General features: G+C 41.7%; 1 protein-coding gene across 5 annotated transcripts in view; it reads left to right on the forward strand.

The window, feature by feature from the left end:
• TANGO6 (transport and golgi organization 6 homolog) overlaps positions 1-20,699 on the forward strand; it is a 192,532-nt gene that overhangs the window by 83,203 nt on the left and 88,630 nt on the right. For 3 of the 5 annotated variants that reach the window (XR_011538493.1, XM_070613763.1, XM_070613764.1), the window contains exon 15: positions 19,589-19,729. Coding sequence is in view for 4 of the 5 variants with exons in the window: in XM_070613763.1 (XP_070469864.1) it covers positions 19,589-19,729 (141 nt within the window). In the remaining variant the exon portion in view is untranslated. Of the gene's footprint in view, positions 1-945; positions 2,128-15,327; positions 15,493-19,588; positions 19,730-20,699 lie in introns of those variants that run through there. The other 2 variants (XM_070613766.1, XM_070613765.1) reach the window with 2 other exon arrangements.

A 20,699-nucleotide genomic window follows, 5' to 3' on the forward strand; every position in this document is an offset into this window, starting at 1 on the left:
TATTAACTCGAACTTGTCTTCTGTCCCCTGGGAGGGCAACGGAGCAGGTAAGCCTAGTGCGGGCATCTGTGTAAGAGGCATTGGTATACACACAACCTCACCTGGCTGCCACATGTTCCTTTTGGGCTTGCCCACCACATCTCAGAACATCCCCAGCTGTAAGTAATGCCAGTGGCCCAGGGCCCCCTCAGGGGCCCACAGTGTTCCTGCTCACTGCTGAGAACCAGTGAAACATCACCCTTGGGCAAGTGTTCAGAAAGGTTTACAAAGGTAGCCTTCCCCTTTGGGCTACAAGATGCTTCCATTCAGACCCTTTCCTGATTGGCCTCTTGGCAAAAGTGCATTTTTGTTAGAAAGTGATAAATGAAGCGGTTTGAGGAAGAGCTGTAGAAGGCCACTCTTGACCCTGACCCTGACCCTCACCTTCCAGCCCAGGCACCTTCACTGTGCTGTGATGTAGACATCCACGTGAGTCCCCTCAGATACATCCCAGACTGAGCTGCTGAGTAGTGGGGGAAAGAGTGATGTCATATTGATGGGAAGAACAGAGGAGGCAAGGGGAGGGATGAAGTGATTCTGAGCCTGGAGGGCTGAGGAAATGGTGCCCCAGGAGGTTGGGCTGATGTGAGCCTAGACTTGGTTCCCAGATTCTGGCTTTCATCCTCCTGGTCACTCTTGTCTCAGTAGCTGGCCTTTCTTCTAACATAGATAAAAGTATCAGAGGGCTAGAGTTCATTGTGGTTGAAACAGGTGGAATGAACGAGGCCCAAGAGGAGTTGCCAAGGTGAAAGGGGTTCTTAACCAATTTAGATTAGATTATTTTCTCCAAAACTTGAAAGGCAATTCCATTAACGCCTCAGAAGTGACAGAGCTTAAGAAATGTTTTCTCTATTGTGAAAGGAGAGATGGAGGGGATCCTGATTGCAATTATTTCGGGTTCTACAGTTTTCTCTGGAAATGGGGAAGAGATTTCCTGGTCTGCTGCTGCCGTAGGCTCCAGGGAATTGCTTTTGCCGCCAACATCCCTTCTCTAGGGGACTCAGAGGTGATGGGTCAAGGCTGTGATGTGGATGCCAAGCAGATGAAAGGGCTTTCAACCAGAAGCTGAGAGAGACGTGAGAGAGGGGAGGTCCTGGCAGGACACTGTGTCCAGCAGAAGTGACTGATCAGTTGTGATTTTCTGTCCAGCAGCAGTGGCTCCCACTACTCCTCCTACACCTTGTCTATACCATGTCCTCTACCGAGGGTGTGGAGAAACCCAGATGGGCTGGCATGGAGAGACATACTGCCTGGTTGGTGGCTGCCGGGCCTGTGGGGATGCTCCTGTGGCCACCCCAGCAAAGGTGGAAGCAGAGAAGCCAGTTCCCAGGTGGGGGCTCAAGAGACCTCGAGCTGTGGCAGAGCCAGACGAAGACCTAGGCTGCCCCAAAACCAAAATTCGGCGATTGCAGCACGGTGGCAGGAGGCAGACCCTGTGGAAGCTTGCTGGCTGAGCCATTCTGTAGAGAGGGCAAACATTTAACAGCCTGAGACATCTAATGCTTCTTCCTGCAGTGAACCCCACCACCCACCATCGGAGGTTAGAAGCTGAGCCATTCTGTCTGAGCCTTTCTCCTCCAGGAGCCTCCTTCCATACTAACTGGCCCTGGGCAAGGAGCCTCAGCAACTGAGGTTTGAAATGAGAGGCTGCTCTGAGCATCCCAGGACTGAAGCTGGCCTGGAAGAAAACCTGCTGTTCCTCTGCTCCATCCTCTAGAGTCCCTTCTTGGGCAGAAGAAAGAAAAGTGTGCACTCTGAGTTGAGGAGGATGCAGCAGCAGAGAGACTGTGCAGGGCAGCTTTATCAGGGGCCCAGTCTACCAGATGGACTCCTGCTTGAGTCGTTGCCAGCAGCTACCAGCACAAACCAGAAGGAGCTGGGCTTTTTGAATCTGAAAGAAGCAATCTGTGGCTACCCAGGGAGCCTCCTGCCTGGGGTCTCAGGAGGCAGAATAAAGAGACCCAGGAAGACCCGCTCCCTGGAGCAGGAACAGGATGAAGAGGCAAGCAGCATCCCCCCTGAGGCTCACATGCTCCTTTATTCCCAGCCCTTTCTGGCCCCAGTGTTCAATAAAATGATTTTCTGTAACAGTGTGTGACTTGAAATCCAGCTTGTCCAAGGCCAGGCCCCAAACCTCCTGTTCCCTTCAAGTGCATTCCCACATGTGGTACCTGGTCCTCTAAGACCTTCTGCCTCCAAAAAGGGCCCTTGGGTATGGCTGCTCACTATGTGGCTATGTAAATTGGGGCAGGGCTCAGGCAGGTTCTTTAAGAAATGCAGATGAGTACTTCCTGATGAGTACTTCCCTCTGGATGTGCAAGTGTGTGTGTGAAAGGAGAGGAGAGGCAGGACTGAGAAGATTCTGTTACATCTACCAATCCACCCATCCATCCATCCATTTATTTGACAAATATTTATTGAGCAGCTGTTACCTAACAGCCACTGTGCTGGTGTCTTGGGATATTTCAGTGAATGAGACGATCAAAGCCCTTCTCCTCAAGGCACCCACAAACTAAAGGAAGAAACAAGTGAACAATATAATTTCAAGTAATTATAATTGCTAGAAAGAAAAGTAAAATAGGATAAGAGGATAGAGTGAGGAAGGGGTGCTGTAGTACACAAGGTAGTCAGGAAAGGCTTCTCTGAGGAGGTGACATTTCAGTGGAGATGTGAGTGAGGGAGTCATGTGAGGAGCTGGAGGAAGAGTATTCCTGGAGGAGGAAACGGCAAGTGCAAAGACACTGAGGTAGGAATGAGGCTGGCCTGTTCTAGGACCAGCAGTGGAGCTGGCGAGGAAAGATAGAGAAGGATGAAAGATGTGGTTGGAGAAGTAGGCGTGGGCTGGACCATAGCAGGCCTTGTCGGCTATGGTGAGGAGAGCATCCTGTCTTAAAAGTGACGGGAAGTCATGGGAGGGATTTGAACAGGGTAGTGAAGCGATCTGATGTAGATGCTAAATAGCTCACTGAGTGCTGTGTGCCACGGGAATAAGCTGCTGGCTGTTCCCAGTGGAATGCCTCTCTCAGCAGGTAAGGGGACAGTTGTTCCTGGGGAGTCGGGGTGGGAGAAAATCAGCAGAGAGGAAAGAGCACAGTGTTTGGGCCTGTATCCCAGGCTCATCTGCCTCATCAGCCCAGAACAGAAGGGGGCACTGTCAGCAGCTGGTAGCCCTCAGGCCCAGGTGAAGTCACCCACCCTGTGGACAGCACCCTTTTTCTCAGGGCCACAGCAGCAAGACCGTGGCTCCTTCCCCCGACACACACCCTCAAGGCCAGAGAAAGTGCTGGTAACTTAAGAAGTTTCCCTAACCTGGGTTAGAGGAGGGACACACAGGCCCTGGGGTTTCCAGAAAGTTCCCTCTGTGAGTCTCAGTTAACCCAGAAAAGTCCGCTAATGCCTCTTTGTAGTGACCCCCACTGCCCACTGGAAATTAGAACCTCAGAATCTCTCTCTGAGACTTGGTGTGACTGAGGCAGAATTGGGGTTACTGGGGGAGTCAGATAGGTTGGCAAATCCCAAACATGACGCAAACAGACTCACCTGGGCTCTTAGGACACATAGAGATCCCCAGCACCCACACCAGTCCTGCTGAATACATTTTTAGGGTGGAGTCTGGAAATCTGCAGGTTTCTTCTTATTTGAAAAGTTTATTTACCCACGTATTTCATGATCCTTCAATCAGCTCTCTAGAGAGCAACTTTTCCTCTCTCTCAGAATCTGGTATTCCACGTTCTTTTTTTTGTTTGTTTAACTCTTTTATTTTTTTATTTTTGAAAATTATATTATTGAAGTCATAATGGTTTATAACATTTTGTAATTTCAGATGTACATTATTGTTTATCAGTTTTTGTATAGACTGCATCATGCTCACCACCAACAGTCTAATTTTTATCCATCACCATATCATATGTGCCCCTTTACTCCTTAAACCCACCTCCTAAACCCCTTTCCCTCTGGTAACCACTAATCTTTTCTCTTTATCCTTGTTTTGTTTATCTTCCACACATGAGGGAAATCATGCAGTGTTTGTCTTTCTCCATCTGGCTTATTTTGCTCAACATAATAGGCTCAAGGTCCATCATGTTCTTACAAATGGGATGATTTTGTCTTTTTTATGGCTCAGTAGTATTCCTTTGTATATATGTACCACATCTTCTTTATTTATCATTTAAGGGGCGCTGGGGTTGCTTCCACATCTCAGCTATTTGAATAATGCTGTAGTGAACATAGGGCTTCATAAATCTCTTTGAATTGTTGATGTCAAGTTCTTTGGATAAATACCCAGTAGTGGGATAGCTTGATTTTATGGTATTTCTATTTTTAATTTTTTTGAGAAATCTCCATACTGTTTTCCATAATGGCTGCACCAGTTTGCATTCTCAGCAGCAGTGTGTGAGGGTTGCCTTTTCTCCACATCCTCTCCAGCATTTGCTATTTTTTGTGTTGGTAATTATAGCCATTCTCATTGTAGTCTTGACTTACATTTCCCTAATAATTAGTGATGTTGAACATCTTTTCATGTGCCTCTTGGCCATCTCTATACCCTCTTTGGAAAAATGTCTGTTTATATCCTCTGCCCATTTTTTGATGGAGTTGTTTGTTTTTTTGTTGTTGATTTGTATGAGTTCTTTATGTATTTTGAAGATTAACTCCTTGTTGGATATATGATTTGCAAATATTTTCTCTCAGTTGATGGAATGTCTTTTCGTTTTATTTGTGGTTTCCTTTTCCTTGCAGAAGCTCCTTAGTCTGATGTAGTCCCATTTGTTTATTTTTTCTTTTGTTTTCCTTGCCTAAGTAGACATGGTATTCGAAATGATGCTGCTAAGACTCATGTCAAAGAGTGTACTGCCTATATCTTCTTCTAGGAGTTTTATGGTTTCAGGTCTTACATTCAAATCTTTAATCCATTTTGAGTTAATTTTTGTGTATGTATGGTGTGAGATAATGGTCTACTTTTGTTCTTTTGCATGTGGCTGTCCAGTTTTCCCAAACTGTTTATTGAAGAGACCTTCCTTCCTCTTTGTATATTTTTAACTCCTTTCTTGAAGATTAGCTGTCCGTAGATGTCTGGTTTTATTTCTGGGCTTTCAATTCTGTTCCGTTCATCTGTCTGTCTCTCTTTGTGCCAGTACCACACTGTTTTGACTACTATAGCTTTGTAGTATATTTTGAAGTCAGGGATTGTGATGCCTCCAGCTTTGTTCTTTTTTCTCAGGATTGCTTTAGCTATTCGGGCTCTTTTGTTGTTCCATGTGAGATATAGGATTCTTTGTTCTATTTCCGTGAAGAATGTCATTGGGATTCTGATTGCGATTGCATTGAATATGTAGATTGCTTTAGGTTGTATGGACATTTTAACTATGTTGATTCTTCCAAATCATGTGCATGGAATATCTTTCCATTTCTTTATGTCATTATCGATTTCTTTCAGTAATGTCTTATAGTTTTCACTGTATAGGTCTTTCGCCTCGTTGGTTAAATTTATTCCTAGATATTTTATTCTTTTTGTTGTGATTGTAAATGGGATTGTATTCTTGAGTTCTCTTTTTGTTCATTCATTATTGGAGAGTAGAAATACAGCTGAGTTTTGCACGTTAATTTTATACCCTGCAACTTTGCTGTAGTTGTTGATAATTTCTGATAGTTTTCCAATGGCTTCTTTAGGGTTTTTTATATATAAAATCATTTGTCTGCAAACAGCAAGAGTTTCACGTCTTCATTGCCTATTTGGATTCCTACTATTTCTTTTTCTTGCCTAACTGCTCTGGCCAAAACCTCCAGTACTGTGTTGAATAAGAGTGGTGGGAGTGGGCATCCTTGTCTTGTTCGTCTTCTCAGAGGTGTGGCTTTTAGTTTTTCCCCATTGAGTATGATGTTGGATGTGGGTTTGACGTATATGGCCTTTATTAATGTTGAGGCACTTTCCTTCTATACCCATTTTATTGAGAGTTTTTATCATAAATGGATGTTGGATCTTATCAAATGCTCTCTCTGTGTCTATTGAGATGATCATGTGGTTTTTATTCCTCAATTCATTAATGTGTGTATCACATTGATTGATTTGCAAATGTTGAACCATCCCTGTGTCCCTGGTATAAATCTCACTTGATCATGTAGATGATCTTTTTAAGGTATTGCTGTGTTCAGTTAGCCAATATTTTGTTGAGGATTTTTGCATCTATGTTCATCAGCGATATTGGCCTGTAATTTTTCTTCTTTGTGTTGTTCTTGTCTGGCTTTGGTATCGGGTGATGTTGGCCTTGTAGAATGTGTTAGGAAGTATTCTGTCTTCCTCAATTTTTTGGAATAGTTTGAGAAGGATAGGTAGTAAATCTTCTTTGAATGTTTGGTGGAATTCTCCAGAGAAGCTGTCTGGTCCTGGACTTTTATTTTTTGGGAGGTTTTTGATTACTGTTTCAATCTCTTTACTTGTGATTGGTCTATTCAGATTCTCTATTTCTTCTTTTCTTTTTGAGGAAGATTAGCCCTGAGCTAACATCTGCTGCCAATCCTCCTCTTTTTGCTGAGGAAGACTGGCCCAGAGCTAACATCCGGGCCCATCTTCCTCTACTTTATATGTGGGATGCCTGCCACAGCATGGCTTGCCAAGTGGTGCCATGTCTGCACCCGGGATCCAAACCAGTGAACCCCGGGCCGCCGAAGCGGAACATGCGAACTTAAATGCTGCACCACTAGGCCAGCTCCTCTATTTCTTCTTGATTAAGTTTTGGGAGCTTGTAAGAGTCTAAGAATTTATCCATTTCATCTACTATTTTGCTTTTTTTTTTTCTCCCCAAATCCCCCAAGTACGGAGTTGTAGGTCCTTCTAGTTGTGGCATGTGGGATGCCACCTCAACGTGGCCTAGTGAGCAGTGCCGTGTCTGTGCCCAGGATCCGAACTGGCGAAACCCTGGGCCGCCAAAGCGGAGCACGCGAACTTAACCACTCAGCCACAGGGCCAACCCCTATCCATTTCTTCTAGATTGTCCAATTTGTTGGCATGTAGCTTTTCATAGTATTCTCTTGTAATCTTTTGTATTTCTGTGGTATCCATTGTAATTTCTCCTCGTTCACTTCTAATTTTATTTATTGAGCCTTCTTTCTTTTTTTTCTTAGCGAGCCTGGCCAAGGGTTTGTCAATTTTATTTATCTTCTCAAAGAACCTGCTCTTTATTTCATTGATCCTTCCTACTGTCTTTTTTGTTTCCATTTCATTTATTCCCTCTTTCTGCTGAGTTTGGGCTTTGTTTATTCTTTTCCTATTCTGTTAGGCGTGGTTTAAGATTGCTTATTTGAGATTTTTCTTGTTTGTTAACGTGGGCCTCTATTGCTATAAATTTCCCTCTTAGGACTGCTTTTCTTGCATCCCATATGGGTTGGTATGGTGTGTTTTCATTTTCCTTTCTCTCCCGATATTTTTTTATTTTTCCTTTGATTTCTTCAGTGATACATTCAAGCATATGAAGTAGTGTGTTGTTTAGTCTCTGCATCTTTGTCCCTTGCTCAGCATTTTTCTTGTAGTTGATATCTAGTTTCATAGCATTATGCTCAGAAAAGATGCTAGATATGATTTCAATCTTCTTAAATTTATTGAGGCTTGCCTTATTTCCCAAAGTATGTTCTATCCTTGAGGATGTTCAATGTGCACTTGAGAAGAACGTGTATTCTGCTGTTTTTGGATGGAGTGTGCTGTATATATCTACAAAGTCCATCTGGTCTAGTTTTTCATTTAATTCCACTATTTCCTTGTTGACTTTTTGTCTAGATGGTCTATCCAGTGTTGTAAGTGGGGTGTTGAGGTCCCCTACTATTGTTGTGGTGTTGTTAATATCTCCTTTTAGATTTGTTAATAGTTGCTTTATGTACTTTGGTGCTCCTGCGTTGGGTGCGTAACTATTTATATATGTTATGTCTTCTTGGTGGAGTGTCCCTCTTAACGTTATATACTCCCCTCTTTGTCTCTCTTTACCTGTTTTATCTTGAGGTCTCCTTTGTCTGATATTAAGTGTGGCAACACCTGCTTTCTTTTGCCATTAGCTTGGAGTATCATCTTCCATGCCTTCACCCTGAGCCTGTTTGTCTTTGGAGCTGAGATGTGTTTCCTGGAGGCAGCATGTTGTGGAGTCTTGTTTTTTAATCCATCCCGCAACTCTGTGTCTTTTGATTGGAGAATTCAATCTATTTACATTTAGAGTGATTATTGATACATGAGGGCTTAATGCTGCCATCTTATCATTCGTTTTCCCGTTCTTCTGCATTTCCTTTGTTTCTTGTCCCATGTATTTTGGACTACCAATTTGGTTAGGTAGTTTTCTATGATGGTTTTCTTAGTTTTCTCCTTATTTATCATTTGTATCTTTCTTCTTTTATTTTTTTAAATTTTTTTAATTTTTCCGTTTTTTTCCTCCAAAGCCCCCCAGTACATAATTGTATATATTTTAGTTGTGCGTCCTTCTAGTTGTGGCATGTGGGATGCCACCTCAGCATGGCCTGATGAGCGGTGCCATGTCCGCGCCCAGGATCCGAACCAGCGAAACCCTGGGCCGCTGAAGTGAAGTGTGTGAACTTAACCACTGGGCCACAGGGCCGGCCCCTGTATCTCTGTTCTAATTATTTGTTTGGTGATTACCATTACGTTCGTATTAAAAAATCTCATAAATGAGATAGTCCATTTTCTGATAGCCTCTTATTTCCTTAGGCTAAGCTGATTCCATCCCTTTCTTCTTCCTCTTCTAAGTTATTATTGTCATATCTTATTCTATCTTGTGTTGTGAGTTTGTGGTTAAAATGATGAGATTATATTTATTTTGGTGTTTTCCTTCCCTTTATGTTTAATGTTATAATTAAGTGTTTACTAATCTGTTCTGATAGAGAGCTGCAATTTTCTGATTTTTGCCTACCTATTTGTCTCCTTGCTCAGGGCTTTGTAGCCCCTTTCCTATTTTTTGTTTCAGGTATGAGGGCCTTCTTAAGGATTTCTTGTCAGGGGTGGGGGGTCTTCTGGCAATGAATTCTCTTAGCTTTTGTTATCTGGGAAAGTTTTTATTTCTCCATCACAGATTTTTTTTTAATGGGAATATCCAGTGCTGGTCAAGTGTAGTGAAACAGGCACACTTGACCACTCTTGGTAAGAAAATTATTTGGAACATTTTTAGAACATGGGTTTGAAAATGTTTATACCCTTGGAGCCAGTTATTTCTCTTTGGAGAATCTATCATAAGAGTATAAATGGGAGGTGGATGCCTATAGTTCTTCCATTAAAAAAGTCTATGAAATTTTTCCTACACTGCGTAATTGTGCAGATAGCTCACGGTCCCAGGGGCAGCTCTCAGCTGAAGAACCTAGTGCTTTCTGCAGTGTAGCTCACCTCTCTCCTTCTCCAGGAAGCCCCACCACCACCCCATACCCTTCTTTTACTTCTCTCTCCCTGTGCTCTCATTACACCCAAACATGCGGTACTGACTACACTGTCTTGTAATCATTGTCTAATTTGTCCCTTTGTCTAGACAGGCGCTGCCCTATTACATTTGTATCACTTAGTAACAGTACCTGGCACATTGTAAGCACCCTATTAATATGTGAATGCAAGAAAGAATTCTTTGCATTGCCTTTATTCTAAAGCTGTTTCTCAAACTTTATGATTTATGCCATAGCTGCAGATTACTTCTATATACTCGTATAACTGATTTGGTTTTTTTAATTGCCTCCTTTTCCCCTCTTTTTAACTGTAGCAAAATTTAAAAGAAATCTTTTATATTTCTACTATCTTAAATAATAATATTACTGTTAAAGTTTTCAGTGTTATTATTGGACCACCCCAAATTATCTAGCATGAAAGCCAAGCCATCTGGGGGAATAAGCTCTGTTCATCCTACCATAAAAATAAGACTGTTAAAATAAACAGAGTTGTCCATAATAAAAACAATGTGTGTGTGTCTGTATTATTCAAAGAATAGTGTGTGAATGAGAGGGCACTGAAATGTTTGTATTGATTTCAGAGTCCAGGTGATTTTTTAAAAACAGCTGTATTGAGGTTTAATTCACATACCACACCATTCGCCCTTTTAACTGTGTGATACATTAGCTTTTAGTATATTCAGAGTGTTGTGCATCTGTCACCACAATTTTAGAACATTTTCGTTACCTTAAAGAGAAACCAGCTCCCCTTGGCCTTCACGCCTTAATCTTCCCATACCTCCACAGGTAATTTTTATTTTACTTTCTTCTTTATGCTTTTCTCTAGTATTTGAATCTTTTACACTGACCGTATATTATTTTATCATCAGGAAAAAAAAACCAGTCAAGTTCTTTTGATTGTGCAAGCAAATTTTTTAAAGGCTTCTCTGCTCCCATTTATAGATGCCCTGCTTAGCACAGGGATTTCAACCAGAGGCCTGTGAGGACCCCTTGAGGGTCCATGACTAGGTTTAGTCACTCCCTGAAACTGTACACAGAGTCTTTTTGTGTGTATAAGCGTTTATCAGGGGAGAAGGGCTTCTTTGGGGGAAATTTATAGTAGCTCTTCCTGCCTTCCATATGAAACTACGGTTTGAGTCATACACTTCGTGGTTACTGATTTCACATCAATCACTTTTTCTAAGCCTGTCTTAACTTGGAGTGCCTATCACAAAGACTTGCCTAATCATCTCATTAGGACACCTGCTAAGCTTATAAGGGAGAAGAGGAGAATTTCGGAAGAGTTTATATCTTGCCTGTATTGCTGTTTGGTGCCCAAAACACAGAGCAAGTCTCCTGGCCCTAGGACACTGGAGAATGTGAAAGATCGGCCCTGTCTTGTTAGAGTTCCAGGCCAGGTGACAACTCCCCTGGGAGGGTTTGGCTCTCTCAAAATTAGTGAGAACTTGACACATCAGTCAGCTTTGCTGATTCTGCAGTTTCTCTTTGCATGGGCTTGAGGTGAAATGCCAGTTAGAAAACTTAGAAAAAGATGAATCCAAAGTTCAGGTGGTACTCCTACTGGGATCACCCATCTTAGGGTCTTTAGGAGATGTAAGGGTTTTATTTTCTTACCTAGATTTGGCTAAAAGAGGATCACTTACTGTTTTTTGGGAAATCAGAAGCCCCCCTTTACTTTTTACCAGTAAACGTTTCTTTTGATAGCATAAAGAGAAGGGTAACAAGCTTTTTCACTCTTTGAAAGCTACGTAAAGAGAACTAAATGAATGACATCCTGCCTCTTTATTTCTCACCCATGATCAGCTGAAATCGAAGTTTCTCTGAATGCGTAGGGCAATGATTACTCTCAGAGCAGCAGTAATTGCTGTTTTCTTTTCATTCCTTCCTCACTTATGCCTTCGGTCAGTATTAGGGCAGTTCTGTTCGTGTTTCTGTATGTACAACAGGATCCTTGCTCATCGTGGCGTTCTCGAGGCTCGGTTTTTCTCAGCTCTGTTCTCTTAGTCCTTCATCTCTATCACCCAGAGGTATTTTTGAGAGGCAGCCCTAACAAGGTGGACTCTACGCTTTTTGGTGCTCTTCTGGGTTTTATTTCACTTATTTGGGGAGGGTAGTAGAATAAGAGATTTAGGGGCCTTACAGTAGCAAGTGGAATGGAGGTGTTCGAGAATAACTCGTTAAAAACTGGAACTCATTGAAATCCAAGTTTGCAATTCCCCTTTGTATATTCCCTTCTCTGTCATCACTAATGTCAGCAGCGTCTCAATTTGTGAATTTCATTAACATGACTACCTCCTTTTTACACATTCTTAGTACTAAAGATGCCAACTGGGCACAAAGCAGTCCCTATGAAGCCCAGCTAGACCCAGTAGAGGATTCTGCCTGTTTCTTAAGGGATGCAGTGTGCAGAGTGCCTCTCCTTCCTCTGACCTTGTTGTCCAACAGAAAGTAAATTTTATGGAGTGAGGCTGATAGCATATACTTGAAAATGTAAGGTTTGCGATCTTTGGGGTTAAGATTTGCAAAGCTAGTACCATTTTGGCAGTTATGTTCTCCTAGGCACTGCTGCCAGCTGGGCCATGGTTGAGCAGAGTGCAGGTTTGCAATTCTGCTCTGCCACGTGGCCAGACCACTCTGATCTTGGGGCATATTTTTCACCCCTCTGTTCCTCAACTTCTCCCTCAGTAAAATTAGGAATAAGAATAGTACCTAAATCAAAGGATTGTTGGGAGCATTACCTAGATGAATGCAGGTAAAGTGCTTAGGCCCAGCTTGGCATATTAAAAACACTCAGTAAGTGTTAGGAATTTTTACTGTCTTTGCTGTTAGGTTTTTATTTATTATAATAATAATTTGTGATCCAAATGGCTTCCAGCAAGTATAGTTTACTGTCAGTAAATATAGATTATTCACTTGTTTCTACTTTTTCCCCTCCAAAATGGGAATTAGAAAATAAGTCAATATGTTGGCGTTATTTTAGTGTTCAAATATATTATTTAGGTCCTGGTTTAAAGATGCAGACACTGGGCATGGTTCTTATAAATCTTTAGCTATTAGCCGTCCCAGCTTGTTAGTCTAACCCTGTTTTTTCCTCAGGCCTGAGTAACACTCATTCATCTTGAATCTTTATAAATTTGTCTGGGCTTGTCCACACTTAACACGATTTTGGAGCTTTAGAGAAACTTAACATCAAATTGGCATGCTAGACGTTATCATTTACTCTAATTACAAAGACAGCCCAGCTATTCAGTTGAGTTTCCCAAACTTCCTTGATTTAATAACCAACTTCCCTGGTTTGTGCAACTTCCTGGATTCTTGGAGCTGAAATTATTGTTAGTTTCCATCATAATGAGTGTTCTCAAGTGTAGCAGCTGAAGCACCGGGCTGCAGGGTAGTGTTTTCCTTCTCTCTAGCTGCTGCCTGTCTCACCGTCATGTCGCAGAGCTGCAAGAGAGGACAGCCACAGATTGGGGATTATCTTGTTGTAATCAGAAGGAAAATTTTTGTCGTGCCTGACCTCTCCTCTTAGCCATCATTGTTCTTTCAAACTAAATCTTCTTCCACAGATTAATATGCATTTTATTCTCCTGTTTCTAATTTTTAAAATGAACTTATTTTTATTAATTGCTCTGAACGTAGTTTGTAAAGAGTCAAAAAGCTTGTCCCCTGTCCTGCTTCTTACCCTCCACAGTTCCAATCCCCAGAGATAACCATTCCTTCCCCTTCTGCCCCTTTTTAAGTAGTTTCTTCTAGTAATTACCTCCCCATTTATAAATAAAATGCTTATACAGATCTCTCTTGATTAAAAAATTTTGGACATTATCTACTCCTTTTCTATATGTTGAATGAGGATTTAGCACGGGCACACACACAGACACACGCATGCCTACACCTGCACACCTATGCCCCTTCTCCTGCCATTTCCCCATCACAGTTTTTCACTACATCGTTGGGGAGTGTTTGCTGCTGACTACAGATGTGGATATTATTTGCTGCTGAGCCTACTTCAGTCTTCCTTTCATATACATTTGCTTAGTTTTCTTTGTAATTGCTAATTTTTTCCAAGTGGTCCAAATGCTCTATCAAATATATATGACTATTTTATTCCACCTTTGTTCTCTTTACCCAGACTTCAGCCTTTGACACCTACCCCATTCTCTTTATCCTTATTTGTGAGTTTATACCTTTTTTTACTCCTTAATTGTCACTTTAGTGGGATTTCAGGAGGAAGAGAATAAAAATGTTTGTGGTCATTCTGCCACGTTTGATTGCAAATTCCTTTTTGTATTTTCACTTCTAAGGAGGCTGTTGTGTTTTAAAAGACCATGCCCCTTATCATATATTTTTAACTTATATTTTACTTATTTATATTTGATTGGTAATACATGGTTCAAAATTCAAAAGGTACAAAAAGATACAGAATAAAAAGTCTCTTCTTTCACGTCTGTCCCCTCGTCACCCCATTTCCCCTTCCCAGAAACAACCAATATCATTAGTTTCTTGTGTATCCTTCCAGAACTATTTTATGAGTGTTTTTCCCCTTTGTACACAAATGGGCACATTCTATGCCCATTGTTTTATACCTTGCTTTTCACTTAACAGTAGATCCTAGAATTTATTCTATAACAGTTCTTAAAAAGCTTCTTTACTTTTTTATGGATGCATTGTATGAATGACCACAACTTAACCAATCCTCTGTTAGTGAACATTTAATTTGTTTCCAGTCTTTCCTATTACAAATAGTGCTACAGGAATGATTTTGTACATAAGTAATTTTGCACTTGTGGTTCCTAGAGTAGAATTTCTAGCTTACCACAGAATTTAGATTTTTAAATGGAATACATTTTCTTACAGGTGCAAGACAGAGTCTATGAAATGTGAAATGCTTGATTTGTTTTCCCTCTTTCCACTCTCCCCCTGCGGTGGCAACCAAAGCAGATTTGGATACAAAAAGAAGCTGATACTTTGCTCTTGGCAGTAGATTTCTCTTTACATTTGTGATATGCTATATTATTTTCTCCCCTTTTCTTCTATTCTAAAAACCTAAAAGGGCAGATATGAAATATTTTCTTATAAATTTTTTTTTGAGGAAGATTAGCCCAGAGCTAACGTCCACCACCAATCCTCTTCTTTTTGCTGAGGAAGAATGGCCCTGAGCTAACATCTGTGGCCATCTTCCTCTATTTTATACGTGGGACACCTGCCACAGCATGGCTCGATAAGCGGTGCATAGGTCTGCGCCTGGGATCCGAACCGGCGAATCTGGGGCTGCCAAAGTAGAGGCACAAACTTAACCATTATAACACCAGGCCAGCCCCTATATAGTTTTTTTATAACAACTTTTTGAGATACAATTCACATACCGTACAATTAACCCATTTAAAGTATACAATTCATTGGTTTTTAGTATGTTCACAGAGTGTGTAAGCATCATCACAATCAATTTTAGAATGTTTTTATTGCTCCAGAAAGAAACTCCATATCCATTAGCAGTCTCCCCTATTTCCCCCCAAATCCCACAGCCCTCGGAACCACTAAATCTACTTTCTGTCTATAGATTAACCTACTCTGGATGTTTCCTGTAAATGGAGTCATACATGTGAGGGTTTTGTTTTTAATAATTTTTTAGCAGAAATACCCAAGAGGTTCAAGTGGGTAGGTGGTTTTCCGGGTTGATGTGGATATTTGGGGAGGTGTGTTGTTATCTGCCCAGGGGAATGAGACTGGTCAGTTTTAAAGTGGGCATGGCTTAGCCGGTCTGTGGGATAGAGCCAGTCAGCAAAGACATTTGGACTTAGACCGTCTTTCCTACAATGCAAGGGCACTGTGTAAAGTGACACTACACCTAAACAATTTTTTCTGCTGCAGGTCTGCAGAATCACCGAGCAGCCTGCTGAGGGATCATCTTGAAGTCAACACTGGATCAGAATACTTTTCTGGCTTTGTAATGAAAGTCTTTGGGGGGAAAAAGAAACAGTTATTTTACAAAGTTGACTGTCTCTTTTTTTGTTACATAAAGTACTTCTAATAATATTTTTTCAGTTGGTTAATTTGTCTGTTATCCTATGCTATCCCCCCAAACACAGATCAAAATGCTTCCATGAACTCTTGCCAGTTTGGCTTCATCTTTACCGTCTATGTATCTTATCTGTTATACCACAACTTGAAATGCATAGTCATTTTCCTGCGATCAGAGCAGGAGCAGGTATCTCTTACGCAGTCATTCAATTCTTATTGCCAAAGGGATTGATGTGTCATGTTTCCTTGAGGCCTGTGCTGACCCAGAAATTACCCCATTTTCAAATTACAAAGGAACTATCAAGTGTGAGGGGCCAAGGGTCATGTGAAGGTTATGGCCATGCTTCCTCAGTTGTCAAAATTCAGAAAACTTTTCAAGTAAGAAAGAGAAACAGCCACACAGAATCTCACCCCTTTAATTGTTATACAGTCTTAATCATAAATGATTCTCTTCACTGCTTGGTGTAAGAGTAAGGAGGGAAGTGCCCTTGTCCTTTAGGGATTTATAAACTCATAGGTGGCAACTGTATCCTAGAAGGTAAAACTCAACAACAGTCAGGGCCATTTGGCAGGAGTCGGCAGAGCAGGCCAGCAGGAAGATAAACAATTGCTAACATTAGACTGTGGGAAGCAAGGAAACTGTACTTTGCTTTTGGCAACCTTTTAATGCAAGATTGGGAGAATTTAAAGCTCCCTGGTGGAATTAAAAATTTGGCATTACAAGAAAAGTAAAAAAAAAGTCTGAATTTTTTTCTTATCTAAAAAGGATATGTCAGGATTCCAAACTTGCATAAGCATAAAAGGATATTTATTGGCTTATATGTCTAAAGATTCCAGTGTGTAGAAGTACGGTTGGATCCAGAGGCTCAAAGCATGACATCAGTTCTCTTCCTTTTTCTGCTTACCTCTCTTGGCTGGACCCTCTTCTGTGTTGGCACCATTTTGGGGTGGGATTTTTCCACATGGTGGCCACTGGTAGCTCCAGATTAATAACTTCAGCAGGAAAAAAAAAAGAGCTTATCTTTCCCAGTAGTTCCAATGTGGGCCCCAGGATTGAGCCTCATTACCTGTTCCTGAACCAATCATTGTGGTAAGGATGGGATGGAATATCCCAGATGGCCAGCCTGGGAGATGAGTTCACACATGAAGGGAGAGAGAAAGTGGGTAATTAGCCCCACTCAAACTACATAGACTGAGAATAGAGAAGGGATATTTCCCAAAGGAACACCAGGTGATGTTACCAGAAGAGAGAGTAGATTGTGTGTGCACCCAGAATGTCTGTGTACTACAGAGAGGAAATCAAGAGCTCATTTGGTTTTGAAGTACAAAGCAGGATATTTTGATAGAAGTAAGCTGATAGAACTATTCTCTGCTAAAGATCAATGAGAGAAAATAGGCTTAAATGACAGTAAGAAGAACTTTAGTAATAGGTATTTTTCAGAAAAGCTAGATACAGATCAAAGTTTTGTAAAGCAAATCCTATTTTCCTACTGATTTCCATTATAAAGTCATAACTATATTCCTAAAAGGAAACAAATCCTCCAGATTTCTGAGTTGGGAACTTCTGATGAAAAAGTAGTTATGATTACTACAGATCTATAATATATTGTATACAGATATACAATGTATAATATATTGTAATATATCAGTGATACAACATCTGCCAGAATTGCAGTTGCCAACTATCTTTTTAGGTTTTTTTATTTTGAGGAAGATTAGGTCTGAGCTAACATCTGCCGCCAGTCTTCCTCTTTTTTGCAGAGGAAGATTGGCCCTGAGCTTAACACTCATGCCCATCTTCCTCTACTTTTTATATATGGGATGCCTCCCACAACATGGCTTGATAAGTGGTGCATAGGTCCACGCCCGGGATCCAAACCAGCGAACCCCGGGCCGCCAAAGTGGAGTGTACGAACTTAACCACTATGTCAGCAGGCCGGTCCCTGCAGTTACCACTATCCATTCGCTTTTCCTTAGGGCTCTTTCAGAATTTAGAAGCTGTTTTCTTTCTCTCTCTTGGTAAACAATTCGTTTATCCTTTCTTAGCCACAGACACTTTTCCTATGCTAGGATGTCTCTAATTCCACCATGGACCTCCAAGAACTTCCCCATCATTTTGCATATTAGAGCTAACTACAAATGCAGTGTCACATTTTGCCAACAGGGAAGCTGCCTAATTCATGTTCTGCCACAGCCTGAAACTCCCATAAGAGCAGAGCTTCTGCTTGTATAAAATTGGAGGCCACATAAAGGAAGATGTGGTTTAGGACCACATGCAGAGACTTCCCAGGCTTTTTGGAAGCAGTGAAAAGGTAGGGGTGGAGAGGGCAGAAAGAGGATGGGCAGACAGGTGCAGCCCACAGCAGGTGTACCACCTTTGTGTCTGTCTGATTTATAAGAGAATGGAATCACAACCTGTAACACAGAAAGTGGTATGTAGACTTTGCCTGCACGATTGTCAAGTTTAAACGGGAGAATGGTAAACTCAGATGAAAAATAATTATAGATTTCTCAAGCATTTATATTACTCCTTCCCATCTTCTTTCTTAATTCCTGAAATTTATATCAAGACTGTATCTTTGAATTATTTTATTCATTCATTCATTCAACCAGTAGCTATTGAGGACCTGCTATGTGCTGGCACTCTTCTAGGCATTGAGGCTACAGCAGGGGACAAAACAAAGTCCTTAACTTCATAAAGTTCACATTCTAAGGAGTAGAGCAAACAATAAATAAGTAAATATATAACATAGATAATATTAAGTGCTAAGAAGAAAAATGAAGCAGGGTGAGAGGGATAAAGAGTGGTAGGGGAAGGAGGCTGCCATTTCATATATGATACGTGTGATATCTGAACACAGACATGATGGGGTTTTGGGAACAAGCAAGAGGCTGCCTGGAGGAGGAGCAGCCTATGCAGAGGGGGAACTAAGGTGAAGACCCTGGGCCCGAAGCAGCTTGGTCTACTCTAAGAACAAGGTGACCAGAGTTGCTGGAGGAGAGTAAGCAAGGGAGAGTGTGGTAAATGATGAGGTCAGAGAGAGAGCAAAGGCAGGTGGGGGTGTGGGGGCTGCTCATATTCAGGGGAGAAGGGAAATGATTGAGGGGTTTGGGCAGCAGAATGGTGGGGCCTGACGTGTTTTAACCAGATAATTCCAGCTGCAATGAGAGAATAGAGTAGAAACAGGGAGACCAATTAGGAGATTATTGAAAAAAATCAGGCCAGAAATGATGGACCAGAGTGGTTGAGGTAGAGGTGCTGAGAAGCATTCTCATCCCAGATGTATTCTGAAATCTGCATTTCCTTCCTTCGTTTGTCTTTTTGTTTCTTTTTCCTCGCTATTCTTTAGAAATATGTAACCTTTCTCCTCCCAAATAATGGAATTTGTATTTATATAGTTTTTAGACCAGGGGCTTTATTTCTGGTCCTGTTTTAGGTCATATCTGCCTCCTCTCTCCACCCCTGTAGAGTTTGCTCCATATGCGGCTGAGTTCAGATGATGGTAACACTGTTGCAGATTATACATCTAGGAGGTACTCAGCCTAAGCATAGGTCTACTGCTGATCATGCCCAGAATGCTCTGAAGATGTTTCCTTGTGAAAGTGGCTCTCATCAGTGGCAGTTGTACAGAGAGAACTCATACCAGAATGGAGAACTGCAGCAAAGACGGGAAGCTCTGCTATGCTTCAGGCTGATGTTGGAGGGACAAATACTAGTCCTAGAGCCTTAGAGTCTCAGAGTTGGCAGGCTCCCTGGAGGACAGTTAATCCAGTCTTCTGCTGCTGCTGTGTGAATCCCTGCCATGATATTTAGTCATCTAGCCTCTGCTTCAAGAGTCTAGAGTCCATAGATCATAGACTGTCAGTGCTGGAAGTGATCTTAAAGATCCTACAGGGCTGAGACTAGAAGCATCCAGGGGTCTGAACTTCCAGACCCATGTTCTTTCCACTCACTGTGTTGTCATTCCAAATAAAGGACAGCCTTTGCTGGTGGAATTACAGAGGTGGCTTTAAATGTCTCTGTGTTCGACCCCTCACAGGCTGTCTGGATTTGTTTGCCTTTCGACTGAAAAAACAGTAATGAATCTTTTCTTTTTGTTTTCAACCCCAGGGGTTGCCCTGCTTTCGGATGCATACCCTGAGAAAATCTTGCTTGGCCTGTTGACTCAGTATGACAGTGGTAAAGACAAGCACACGCCGGAGACCAGAATGAAAGTCGGGGAAGTCCTGATGCGAATTGTCAGAGCATTAGGTGAGTTTTCTTGTTCCGTCGTCTGGAACAGGGTTGGGGAGCAGTATGGCTTTGGACCCAAAGTCTGTGTGCCTGGAGGTTCGTTATGCTGGCGAGGTGGGGACGGTTTCAGGGCTGAGATGAACTACTTCCTGTTCAAGAATTTAGCAAATATCCGGATGCCCACTAAGAGGTAGGCAGCAATAGTGCCCATTTTCCCACAACTGCTTAGTCTTCTCCTCTGAGCCATGTTGGGGCCCTGATTTTCATTGGAGTTGGAATGAGAAGTTTCACACTTGCTGAGCAGCGGCAAGCATAAAAAGAAGAGGAATGTCAGACAAGGAAGGGAGGGCACTAACTCTTGTTGAATGGCTACTGTGAGCCAGTATATAATCTCATCTAATTTCCCCAACAAATCCTGGAAAGAGGCTGGTGTTAGACCCATTTTATAGATGGAAGCTGTGGTGCAGAGATCTTCAGCAATTTATCCAAGATTCATTCAGCTGATAAATAGAAGTGCTAAGAATCACACCCACCAACTCGAAGGAAGTTGCCCAAAACTACACAAGCTGAGAGTAGTATGGCCTCTGGAGTCACACTGCTTGGGTTCAAATCTCAAACTTCTGCTTACTGATTATGTGATCATGAGAGTGTTTCTTAACCTCTTGGTGCCTCAGTGTCCTCATATACAAAACGAGGATATTAATAGCACTTACCTCATAGAGCTGTTGTAAGGATTAAGTAAGGTAATACTTAGAATAGTATTTGCACAGAGTATGGGCTCAACAAATTTTTATTTTTGCTAAATAAAGAAGAAAGATTGCTTTTTTTTTCTTTTTCTCCCCAAAACCCCCTAGTACATAGTTGTATATTCTAGTTATGAGTGCCTCTGGTTGTGCTATGTGGAACGCCGCCTCAACATGGCCTGATGTGTGGTGCTATGTCCACGCCCAGCATCAAAACCAGTGAAACCCTGGACCACCGAAGTGGA

Source organism: Equus przewalskii, chromosome 3 (assembly GCF_037783145.1).
Source record: "Equus przewalskii isolate Varuska chromosome 3, EquPr2, whole genome shotgun sequence".
In the NCBI taxonomy this organism is placed as follows: domain Eukaryota; kingdom Metazoa; phylum Chordata; class Mammalia; order Perissodactyla; family Equidae; genus Equus; species Equus przewalskii.